This window comes from Erythranthe guttata, chromosome 4 (genome assembly GCF_056151865.1).
Source record: "Erythranthe guttata isolate IM_541 chromosome 4, IM_541, whole genome shotgun sequence".
Taxonomy (NCBI): Eukaryota; Viridiplantae; Streptophyta; class Magnoliopsida; order Lamiales; family Phrymaceae; genus Erythranthe; species Erythranthe guttata.
In genome coordinates, this window is record NC_142536.1 from 3912952 (window position 1) to 3925238 (window position 12287).

The 12287-nt window shown below is 36.5% G+C and overlaps 3 protein-coding genes across 4 annotated transcripts; all 3 read left to right on the forward strand.

Annotated features, from left to right (window-relative positions):
- The first annotated feature begins 263 nt into the window (after positions 1-263).
- Positions 264-3588, forward strand: LOC105962861 (26S proteasome regulatory subunit 6B homolog). Its single transcript, XM_012987230.2, has 6 exons — positions 264-896; positions 1503-1733; positions 2267-2425; positions 2609-2761; positions 2960-3043; positions 3224-3588. The coding sequence occupies exons 1-6, from the start codon at positions 411-413 to the stop codon at positions 3356-3358; spliced, it is 1248 nt and encodes a 415-aa protein (XP_012842684.1). The 5' UTR covers positions 264-410; the 3' UTR covers positions 3359-3588.
- A 769-nt stretch (positions 3589-4357) lies between these two features.
- Positions 4358-7961, forward strand: LOC105962706 (ubiquitin-conjugating enzyme E2 28). Of its 2 annotated transcripts, none has more exons than XM_012987061.2 (5): positions 4358-4621; positions 4813-4912; positions 5782-5909; positions 6652-6756; positions 7542-7961. In XM_012987061.2, exons 2-5 carry the CDS (start codon positions 4843-4845, stop codon positions 7683-7685), a joined length of 447 nt encoding a protein of 148 aa, XP_012842515.1. In that variant the 5' UTR covers positions 4358-4621; positions 4813-4842; the 3' UTR covers positions 7686-7961. The 2 variants fall into 2 exon arrangements, with proteins under 2 accessions (XP_012842515.1, XP_012842583.1); XM_012987129.2 differs by having other exon boundaries at positions 4500-4621; positions 4824-4912.
- A 2027-nt stretch (positions 7962-9988) lies between these two features.
- LOC105957267 (pathogenesis-related genes transcriptional activator PTI6) lies at positions 9989-11560 on the forward strand. Its single transcript, XM_012981204.2, has one exon. It carries the CDS (start codon positions 10556-10558, stop codon positions 11315-11317), a length of 762 nt encoding a protein of 253 aa, XP_012836658.1. The 5' UTR covers positions 9989-10555; the 3' UTR covers positions 11318-11560.
- Positions 11561-12287: the final 727 nt, after the last annotated feature.

Below are 12287 nucleotides of genomic sequence, written 5' to 3' on the forward strand. Positions count from 1 at the left end.
TACTAATATTACATATATAAATATATATAAAAAAAATTGAATACCACACTGAATTAACAATTCGGGTAATCAGTATGTACGAATTTTCGTTCGGTTCGATTCTTAAATTTGACATCGTAAGGGTTGACATGCAAGACAATACATAGTTGAGGGAGTGGCTGTAATTATACAAACAATATAGGGTTTTTCGTAATTATGCAATTTACCCAATTTGTAATCTGCAGCGGCCCAGCAACATACATATAAGGGCCCATAAAGGGGGAAAAGGAAAACCAGAAGTCGGTGATTTACGACGTCGTTTTGTGTACAAAAATTCTCTTAAATCCTTTTCTTGGAGAGAAATTTTCCCAAATCAGAAACACCCTAAATTCCAATTCCTCCCCCAATTCTTCCGATTATCTCACTCGACAATGGCCACCGCGATGGTTCTTGACCCTAAATCAGCGCTGCCTCAGCCACCGCCGACCCGACCCGCGCCCGAATCCGACCCGTCGTTCCTGGTCGACGCCGACGACGACCTTTACTCCCGGCTGAAGACTCTGCAGCGGCAACTGGAGTTCTTCGAGATACAAGAGGAGTACGTCAAGGACGAACTGAAGAACCTCCGCCGCGAGCTGCTGCGGGCGCAGGAGGAGGTGAAGAGGATCCAGTCGGTGCCCCTCGTCATCGGCCAGTTCATGGAGATGATTGATCAGAACAACGCCATCGTCGGGTCGACTACCGGATCCAATTACTACGTTCGGATTCTCAGCACAATCAACCGCGAGCTGCTCAAGCCCTCCGGCTCCGTCGCGCTGCACCGCCACTCCAATGCCCTAGTTGATGTCCTTCCTCCCGAGGCTGACTCCAGTATCTCACTCCTCAGCCAATCCGAGAAGCCTGACGTTGCTTATAATGTGAGTTTCCTTGTTGATTTCTTCTATTTATTTATTTATAATTTGGGGATTCTAAATTAGGGCGTTCAGAAATTGCTTTGAAGAGAAATTAGCCACTGTTTTAAATTAGGGCGTTCAGAAATTGCTTCGAAGAGAAATTAGCTACTGTTATTCTTTTAATTTTTATTGGGTGTAATGGACTAACTAGATTTAGTTGTAATTTTCAGTAAGCTTATCAATAAGTTTATGAAATTTCCGGTGTCGACTTGTGAAAGTAATTGGAAGGGGAATTTTCCCTATAACTATAACTTTATCCACATTGTGGAAGAATTTAATATCCAGAAAGTTTTTCAAATCAAACTTGGGAAGAAAAAAAAAGTACTTATCGAGCGGGGCTTTGTATATTTGTTTCTTTTGTAGTTCTGTTAAGCTCTTCAATCAGTTAATATTGGTTCTAGTAGTTCAGGGCTGCTTCATGTATATAATAATTGGATGTTACCCTTTGTTTTTTTATCCTAGTATAGGGGTATATTTATAGTTTAGTGGAAAAATAGTAGTAGTAGTTTTTACCTTCTGATTGAAATTTTGTTAAGCTATGCATTTGTTTATCTATGTTAATTCTGTCAGGATATTGGAGGATGTGACATTCAAAAGCAAGAAATCCGTGAAGCTGTAGAGCTACCTTTGACACACCACGAGTTGTACCAGCAGATTGGCATAGACCCTCCTCGTGGCGTCTTGCTCTATGGCCCGCCTGGCACTGGGAAAACCATGCTTGCAAAGGCTGTTGCGCACCACACTACTGCATCCTTCATTAGAGTTGTTGGTTCAGAGTTTGTTCAGAAATACTTGGGAGAGGTATGATATAAAGTCCTTTTTGATTTATTATTAGTGTGTTATTGCCTATGACTACTGTTTTAATGCCTTGAACAAATTCTTTCATAGCCTATGCAAGTGCAATATCACTTGTCTTGTAATTGGTTATTCTCTGTTAGTACACCAGTCACGCAGTGAGTTTAATTGACTTGCCATGTAATTGATTTTGGCCTGGCCAGACCTGATCCGCATAGAATTTCCTATGTTATCTTAGTGACTCCTTAGGAATCGTTTAAATTTCCATTATTCTAATGACTTGTTTGTATTTCACTCCTCCAGTTTCATCTATAAATATACACCCTAGTTTCATCTGAAAAACTATCGATTGGAAAAGGTGAAAATTTCTTTAGGGTAGCTTTCACTTTTACTTGGCTACTTTTCTCATATCTTGCTTTGTCACTTCGCTGGGCTTTCAAGGGAACTGTTTGACAGTTGAAGGTTTTGTTGCATTATTGTGTCCTCGTAGCAAATAGGACTGTTACATAATTACAATTTTTATTGGATAATATCTGCAGGGGCCGCGAATGGTTCGAGATGTTTTTCGTCTTGCAAAAGAAAACGCACCTGCTATTATTTTCATTGATGAGGTAGATGCAATAGCTACAGCTAGATTCGATGCTCAAACTGGAGCTGATCGAGAGGTTCAGCGAATTCTAATGGAACTGTTGAATCAGGTAAATTGAGATTCATATCAAGAAAAAAGCAATTTAACTACATAAAAAAATTCCTTTCGTATCAGATTCCCCTTTACATTATCAAACCGAATTGTTTTTATTGCCTGCTATGTATGAAATAGCCGACCCGGTTCTCATACTGTATTGTTAACCTTTTGTTACTGATGTACTGTCTCTTTGCAGATGGATGGATTCGACCAGACAGTTAACGTAAAGGTTATCATGGCAACTAATCGAGCTGACACATTGGATCCTGCTCTTCTGCGTCCAGGTAGACTTGATCGCAAAATCGAGTTCCCTTTGCCAGATAGACGTCAAAAGAGGCTTGTCTTTCAGGTACGTCTTGGATAACCGGGTAAATAAGTAAAGAATATAATATCCTCCTTGGTAAAGGATTAAAAATGAAAAGGAGATCCAGTAAAGAAATTATTCTAAATCAAGATGAAAATAGATACGTGAACTTCTCTATCTGCAAATTCGTTTTTATTTTCCATCATTTGATTTCATAGTAATGAAAAATGGTGACATGTACAGGTTTGCACTGCAAAAATGAATTTAAGTGACGAGGTGGATTTGGAGGACTATGTGTCTCGACCAGATAAAATCAGTGCAGCTGAGGTCAGTGATTCTGCTCACGCTTTCCTCATTTGTACAGTTGCTTATTCACATGATATATATACTGAAGACATGCTATTCGTATCTTATACAAACTCAAATTGAGCAATCTTCTTTTTCATTGTCAATGATCGATACACATCTAATCGAATGTTAATGAAAGTTTGTGGTCTAATGTTGCAGATTTCAGCTATTTGCCAAGAAGCAGGTATGCAGGCAGTAAGAAAGAATCGGTATGTAATACTCCCCAAAGATTTCGAAAAGGGTTACAGATCCAATGTGAAGAAGCCCGACACTGATTTCGAGTTCTACAAGTGATCTATTAAGATTTTGCGAGGAAAATTTAAAAAATATGCGATCTGTTTTAGCATTAGTGTGTTGAAACTTGCGTTATGAATGTGTATGTGAAGTTGTTGCCTCGTTGAACTCGGATCAATATTTTATCTTTATGTTATGTTTAAGGTGGCGACTTAATTTCGTATTTCGACATTATTCTGTGGCTCTTGTCATGACACAAATGATTTTATTTTGGATTTTCATAGTTCTCATTCTCTTGAGAATGTTTGCTCTTTCGATTCTGTTTTTATTCAAAAAAATAAATAAATCATATATGCAAGTGTATACATTTATACACTTTTGAGTTAATTAACATTTTTGAAATATAGGGTGGAATAATCAATGCAATTATAATTCTGATTCACATTTGAAATTAAGTGAGATATATTCGATCAATCTAGCTTACAATTAATAAATTATCCCTATAGTTAAGTTTTATATAAATTTGACATTGATCAATTGAGATAAGGTTAAATTACGATCACTACTTAGATAAGACTAAATTATGAAAACCTCCTCATCTTTGAGTAATTACAATCACCTCGCCCCTCGGACTATTAAATTTTTTTACACGTTCACCCTTGTGGTGTCAAATTTAGTGGAATTTTATAGATGATGTCGAATATTTTCCGTTTATACCCGTTTTATCTTATTCGAACTCTACATTTTAAAACAAGATGATCATAAGATGTGTTTCTTGGTTTGTAAATAGCAGATTATATTGCATCAAAAGCTGCATTTTTTGCACAAAAACGAGTATAAATTAGAGAATATTCCACATAATCTATAAAAATATTGTAATTTAACACCATTGGAATGAACGTGTATGAAGATTCATAGCTGATGAGCGATTATAATTACTCTAACATAAGGGGTTTATTCATAATTTAACATTACATTTACCTCCGGAGTTGCCGTAATTTACAGAAAGAGTAATCGATTTTATTTATTTACTGAAAATGGGTAAAGCAAGTAAGCAACGTACGTATAAAGGTTAAAATGGCGTTGATTCTACGCCATATTCTCCTTATTAAAATTTCGGTGGCTGCCACTCAGGGAATCGGAATTTTCCAGAATAATTATCTGGACCCACACAAATTATTCATCTATAAATATCCGCCCTACTAGCAAATAAATATTCTTTTATTTTCCGTTTCAATCGTTTCCTCTTTCCTTTCCATTCGCTCGATTATTCTGCTGCATTTCCGCGTTTCGTTTCTACAGTTTCCAAGTCAATCCAATCAGGTATTGATTGCATTTCGCCACGCAATAATATTTTTAATCATTGATTTTTATCGTTTTGTGATGCCGGCGCGTTTTAGATCTTCGAAATGATGCTCTGTATTGATGCTAATTGATCTGGATTCAGCTGTTTGGTTGACTTTGTGTGTTGTTGTTTTTTTCGGTGATGTTGAGGTTCTGAATTTTGTGATTAGGTTTTGTTCAGAAGGTAGATAGGCGTTTTAATGGCGTCGAAAAGGATACTGAAGGAGCTCAAGGATTTGCAGAAGGATCCTCCGACGTCGTGCAGTGCAGGTATACTTGTTTTTTTCTTCTTGTGGTGGCGAGAGATTTTTATTTTATTAGTTTATTGTAATTTGGCTGGTAATTTGTTTTTGCTCGACTTCATTTAGCTGATCTCTGTTGGGGATAAAATTTTGTGTGGTTGATGCTGATGATTGCTGCATTTTTCTGCTTCTTTATGGTTCTGACTGAATATATGTAGGAATTTATTTTTTACGTCTTAATTGATCCTTTTTTAGACGAGAACTAGCTATTACCACTGAGTTATCAACCATGTAGAGGTTTTTAGCTTACTGAATCTAGTTTTTGACTTAACTAGACAACTTGGTAATATGGTATTGGGTTGTGTTGCTATGCGGTTTGCTTCTAACTCGTAGTACCTATCGGATGCTGGATGTGGATGGATTTGTTAGATGTCTGGATAAAATTTTCATGCCACGCCACTCGTATAATTTAGGTCGAACTCTAGACATATTTGTGTGTGTGGTTGAGTGGTTGAATTGTTCCAGTTTCAACCCTTCGCAGTAGGACATAAAATGATATACAGCTGAGCAGCATAACATTTCTTCTATCATATTTACTACATTCATGATTCTATTATGGACATTTGGCCACTTTTTAATGCAATGAAGAACTTGGTGCTAAAAACACGTTCTATGTTGGCTCCTTGATCTGTTACATATTTGTTATGCTTAGTTCTCTTAGGGGCCTGTTTCCAACTTAGATTGATTCGTCGATGTATAAGCGGCCAAGTTATTTTGCTATTTACTGGCAAATTTTATGTGCTACTTTCTCATGTGCTACCTACATCTTAATTCGTCAACTTGCTTCAGCATTTTCCCGTGATTCCAATTTAACATTCATTGTATAAGGGTATATAGGTCCTGTAGCAGAAGATATGTTCCATTGGCAAGCCACAATTATGGGGCCTTCTGACAGCCCCTACTCCGGTGGTGTCTTTTTAGTTTCAATTCATTTCCCTCCAGATTATCCTTTCAAACCTCCCAAGGTATGTGGTTACTGACTTTTGGAGTTATTGTTTGTTCGCGAATACTTTAGTCTTGAATTCTGATTACATGGAAATTTTGGTAGAATGCTGCATCAAAGTACTTTATGGATTACTTTTTTTCCTTTTTGCTGGTTTGGTATCATGAAAGCTTTAGTTTACCTTTGCTAAAAGCAATAGCAGAATTTTGTAAATCACTTCTACATGGTAATTCCTGTGAATGTTACTGTTTTTGTTATATAAGTTCATTTTATGTATTTTCTCCTTTTACATAACGTAGTCCAAAATGCTAGTTGACATCAAGTAACAAATCAGGTTGATTCCCAAGCCAGTTGGTTGTCACCAATTTGTGCCATATGTTTATAATGATTTAACGAAATATAATAAAATCTCACAAGTGGGAATAAACATTATATTATCTGCTATGAACATTATTAAACTTGTAATTGCCATTTGTATCTATTGCGCTTAGCATGCTTTCGGATGGACATTAGACTTGCATTTACAACCATATATGTTCTTGAAATGTTCAGCCATGTAAAAGCTGTCGGATTGCTTTCTTGTTTTCATGATTTCATAATTGTCAGCTGGAATAGAATTTACTTGTTTGTTTTTTCTTTGTATGAAGTAATTGCGATGCTTGAATCATTTGGAAAAACCTGTTTTGGTTTTAGGTAGATTCTTAATGGTATTTGATTTCAATAGAAGTCCTTCCTGTCATTTAAGTGATCTGAAACTGTTGCAGGTTGCGTTTAGGACAAAGGTTTTCCATCCTAACATCAATAGCAATGGAAGCATTTGCCTTGATATTCTGAAAGAGCAGTGGAGTCCAGCATTGACTATATCTAAGGTATCGATTAGAAATATAGCTTATCTTGCTTCTAATTACTATTTGTAAGTTGTGGGATATCGAAAGCACAAATCCGAAACTTATAAATCCAATCAGTTTGACATTATCTTCTAAAAATGATAATGCTAAGAGTCCCTTTTATCTGCTGTTGATTTGAAAATAGAAACGGTCTGAAGGAATATCTGTAATGGTGTTTCATAATTGTGATAATGCTAAGAGTGAACGTATTTGGTGAATATTCATAATTGTTGGTGTGGTTAAATTGCATTGACCTATAATGGTGTTTCACTATTTTATTGTTTTTTTCGGTTTGTGTTTGGTGTGGTTCCATTGAGTTGAGTGAAACTAGTTCTTACACCATAGTGATGATTCACATCGAAATGACTCTATTTCTGGGTCTATATGAATTACGGAATTTTCAATTCAATGTGTCTAGAATGGGAAACAACACTCCCAATTTCCTATTACTATATTGGCCACAGAGTCTTGTTGCTTAATTTTTTTCGAGTTGCGACTTCTCTCTCTTTTTTTCCCCTTTTTGTTGGGTGGGGTTTGGAGGAGATGCACCATATTTAGATTTTGTACTGAGTCTTGGTGAACGTTTGCATCGAGTCCTTCATCTGCTTTATCCGAACACGTAGCTTCAACTTTGTGAGCACATTAGGCTTTTTAGTTGTTTACATCTTATAGTTAATTATCGAAGATTCAGAAAATGCTTTATTATTTATCCGATTTTATTGTATCCATCTGTACTGACATCCTCTGTCTGGAAAAATTAACGACAGGTGCTGCTGTCAATCTGCTCATTGTTGACGGATCCAAACCCTGACGACCCTCTGGTGCCAGAGATTGCTCACATGTACAAGTCTGATCGTGCCAAATACGAAGGCACTGCCCGTAGCTGGACTCAGAAGTATGCCATGGGATGATGAACCCCAATCACTACCCCCCGTATCACAACTTTGCAATTCTAGTGTTTTTCTTTTTTCCGTTTATGCGTGTTGAAATTTTTAAAAAAGTAATGGGGTAAGGTTCTTTTCGTATTCTTTTCTCATATTGGAATGAAGTGATCAAGGAAGTTCCGAATATCTCAATTTGTGAATATGGTAACACCACTTGCTGACTGATTCTTAGGATCGGTAAAAAACTGTAATGTAATATGTACGTCGATGTTTTTTCAGGTATATCTTGTTGAGACCCTTAAATGCTTATCGTAAATCATCCTTTAAGGCTTCGATTTTCTACTGAATTTAAGATGAGATTTTTACGACGTTGCCTCGTATGGTTTATCACCACTCGTTAAACCCGATACATACAGGTTAGGTAGTAAGCTGAAGTCGACTGTTGTTCGAAAATAACTGGATGAGAGTTCCAGATGTTCTTCGTTTTGGTGTCACAAAACTGCTATTCTCAAGAACATGATATGAAACATATTAGTCAACTAAACTCTTAGCTTGATGGTGATTAGTGGGCAGTTATATAGTATAGAATTTGGATTTTAGGTTCATACGTGTACATAAATATCAATCCCTATAAGCACTAAACATTAAATAATGGTAATTAGCTAGGCTGATACGTGTACATTTTGTGACATGGTGTCAATTGCAATAATTGTGGTAGAGACTATATTATTATGATTTATGATATAGAAATAATTATCGCTTGGTTTACAAGCAATATCCTGGTGGCTCTACTGAATATATATATATAATTAACTGCTCTCACGTGCCGGCTCTTGTCCCATTCATTCTCATTTGCTTTGGCTTCAAGCAATTCTTATTTTTCAATACATCAATGGTTGACCTTCCTATTTTTTTCTTCTAATTAAAAAACCACTATTTGTTGTATTATTTATTGTCCCCAATCTGTTGCATTATACTTTTACGAGGGAATTATTCATATTTATTGCATACATGGAATAGTCGTTACGAAAAAAAATAATTTTGGTCGTTTTCGAAATATTAAAAACTAATTCAATAGTTTTAGGTAGGTCAAGGGCAAGTAGGATGTTTTTGTGACCGGTAATATTGTATAATAATTTATCAAATCACCCAAAAAAAGGTTACACGAGTTGGTTCGTGAGTTTTGGGAATGTGTTTGTGTTTGAACCTCAAAATTGTGTGCTGAATTTAATTAAGCTCGAACTCATAAAATTCACAGCATCAAACACTAGAAACATTTAAAGCGCTATGAATTACTTTCTCGACTTTTCTTCATAATTAATTATTACGAAAAGTTATGATTATTTTTTTGTTTTTGTTTTTATTACAATTACTTTTGAAAAGAAGGATTATGAAACAGAAATCAAATTATGGAGAAGATTAATGGAGCTACTTTCCCATGGTAGGGTACATAAATAAATGATAGTTGATATTTGATATTTGATATTTGATAATAATAGTCCAAAGTTTGGAGAAAAATAATAAAAAAGGGAAAGTTGAAAAATACACAGCGTGGAATTTTCTATTCCATGGCAATGGATTATTGGCGGCAATGTTTGTTATAAATACAAATATATATATTATATTCATAAATAAATAATTTGACACGTAAGAACAATCTATCTACATCATATGATGAAAATTGAAATGTAGCCAAAAATTATGTCACTTGGACCACGGTTATGTGTTTTGTTTGTCACTGTTTTTTCTTTAGGAAATATATTATATTCATTTTTTAATATCACAATCTTTATTTTTATTATTTATTTTGTATTTTTTTTATTATTATTATATAAATAATTTTAAATAATGATAATTAAAAAACCAAAATAAACTTGGGCTCGAGCTCGCCTCGTTCACAGTTCACACCCTAATTCCAACACCACAAATCAACTGGTTATATATTTTTTTAGTGATGAACATCAATTATAATTATATTGCACAAAACAAAACCAAAAAATGTAATAAAAAGAAAAAGAAAAAAGAGAAAAAGAAAAAGAAAAAAAAGGCTGGAAAGAATGTGTGATAGGTAGTAGAGTTTTCCCGCCAAATGAAAAGGGAGGGAAAGCTGGTTAGTAACACCCATACCTACTAAAACTGCAACGCCTTCAAACCCCCCACCGGTCACCGGACCCTACCCCTTGTTATATTTCCTCTATCTTTCTTGGAACCTGCGCCACCACCACATCCTTTACCCCACATATCATACTTAGTTACTTACACTCATTTCTCGGGCTCTCATATATACACTATATATATTTAAAAAACAAAAAAAAAATCAAAATTGATGGCCACTCACTCAAATAATACGTGTATATGTATATGTATAGAGGTATAGAGACAAATTGGTGCATGCCTGCTTCCCCACACACTACACACACCACAACACAGTACACTGAAATTAGTCTTTTCCTAGCTTTAATTTAATGCAATTCTCTCTCTCTCTCTCTCTCTCTCTCTCTCACTAGGATACTATAGTAGTTCTCACTGTTTCAACTTTCACCTATTTTTATTCAACTCTGCTCCTCCAATCCCCCCCCTTGCTGTAAACCACTCTCTCTCTCTCCTCTTTCTCTCTCTACTCCATTTTTAAATCTCCCCCCCTCAACTCATAACACAGAACAAAGATCCTCCCTTTTCATAACCTTGTCTCCTTCATTCTTTAAACACATATACTATATTTATTGTTTGCCTTATTAATTCCGATCGGCTAGTATTCTACATATAGCTAAACCCTAATTCAATTTTCCAAAAAAAAAAAAAATCAAGATTGGATTTTTATAAGTTTCTTGATTGATCTGCAGCTTGTGAGGTTTTTCAGTAAATTAGCAGAAGCTCTCTCTGCTTTTTTACTGATCATGGAAGAAGAGCTTCAACCACCCTTTTTTGCTGTTAAGTTTACGGAGCACGTTGTCACCACTAACAAGTACTACTGCATCAACCACCACCGGAGATCCACCAACCTCCGCCGCAGGATTGTCAGGATAGTCCTGAACGACGCCGACGCCACTGACTCCGACTCCGACGGTGATGACGAGTCCAACGCCGGCGGCTTTGCGCGCAGAGTCGTCAGAAGACACGTGGAGGAGATCAAGTTTGAAGGTTCACCGGCAACGGCGGCGGCGGCGCAGGTTACTAAAAAGGACGCGAAGAGGGGACGGGATCCGCCGGTGAGTGATGAGTTGTCTAGCCGGAAAAAGTTTCGAGGAGTTAGGCAGCGGCCGTGGGGGAGGTGGGCCGCCGAGATCCGGGACCCTAGCCTCGGGAAACGGGTCTGGCTCGGGACGTACGACACCCCGGAGGAAGCCGCCTCCGTCTACGACAGAGCCGCCGTGGAGCTGAAGGGCTCCGCCGCAGTCGTCAACTTCCCGGCCGTCGTCGTGACGACTGAATCCACAACGACGGAGAGTGAGTCCGTCTCGTCTGCAAACGACGCCGCTTTGTCCCCAACGTCCGTACTCCGTTACGAGGAGATGACGCCGTTCGACGGGATCGGGGTTGACTTCGGGTTCGACGTTGACTGGCCGTTAAGTTTGCCGGACGTTGGAATGTCGGGGAATTTCTTCGCCGAGGAATTCGGTGAGTTTGACTTTGATGACTTCATCAATGACCTCAGATGACGTGTGCACGTTAGGAGTGGGTCATGTGGCCTTCTACTATTCGTCGAGCTCCTGATGTGACGTGGCAAGTTGGCGGGAAAGAGCGCTGACTAGTCAAACTGTATTGCTGAGTGTGTGTGTGTAATATATACGACGATTTTGTGAGGAAATTTTGTTCCATTATTTAATAGATATTGTCGGAAATTGAGCCGAGTATTATATTATTATTTTGAGTGAATATTTAAAAAAAAATGTTTAAACTTACTTTTAATTGTTAAAAATCGCTCATATAATTACTCCTATTATTTTGTTTGTACACAACTAATAAATGATGAGCTATAATGCTATATACCACAAAAATATCAACCAACTGACACTTTATGGGCGAACGTTACATTTTATGGGCTATTTTACATTTTTTTAAAAATTAGGAATATAATGTGAATAATGAATTTTCAAATATTTTAGTTATTTCGCTAATTACTTATATGATTTAATGACCAATTACAAACTGGTAATTGACATTGATATTTATTTTGAATGTATGGAAATATAGAAAAAAGGTTTATAGATAAATAAAATCTTCGATATGTTTATATATCATATCTATAAATATAATCCTATACTTTTAATATTTCTACATTTTCCCCAGTTTTCATTTTCCTGTGCCCGTTTCCATGTTTTCCCGTTACATAGACCACGAGAGAATTTTGCTAATAAATTTTCACCACATGACTAATTGTATTTACAAAATTTAAAAATTAATAATATATTAGGTAATTTACAACCACTCCCTGAAGTATGGTCAAATTACGAAAACCTCCATCTTGTTTGGATAATTACAACCACCCATCAACTTCTCAAATTTAGTGGAATCTTCGAGATTGTATGGAATATTATCACTTTTGTACCCATTCTATCCCATTAGAACTCTAAATTTTGAAGCAAGGTGATCATAATATGTGTTTTTTGGCTTGTATATATCAAATTG

Coding starts and splice junctions, on each gene's coding strand:
- LOC105957267 (XM_012981204.2), top strand. CDS start 10,556: ATGGAAGAAGAGCTTCAACCACCCTTTTTTGCTGTTAAGTTTACGGAG.
- LOC105962861 (XM_012987230.2), top strand. CDS start 411: ATGGCCACCGCGATGGTTCTTGACCCTAAATCAGCGCTGCCTCAGCCA. Junction 2,426..2,608: donor TAATGGAACTGTTGAATCAG/GTAAATTGAGAT, acceptor GTCTCTTTGCAG/ATGGATGGATTCGACCAGAC. Junction 3,044..3,223: donor ATAAAATCAGTGCAGCTGAG/GTCAGTGATTCT, acceptor CTAATGTTGCAG/ATTTCAGCTATTTGCCAAGA.
- LOC105962706 (XM_012987061.2), top strand. CDS start 4,843: ATGGCGTCGAAAAGGATACTGAAGGAGCTCAAGGATTTGCAGAAGGAT. Junction 5,910..6,651: donor ATCCTTTCAAACCTCCCAAG/GTATGTGGTTAC, acceptor AAACTGTTGCAG/GTTGCGTTTAGGACAAAGGT. Junction 6,757..7,541: donor CAGCATTGACTATATCTAAG/GTATCGATTAGA, acceptor AATTAACGACAG/GTGCTGCTGTCAATCTGCTC.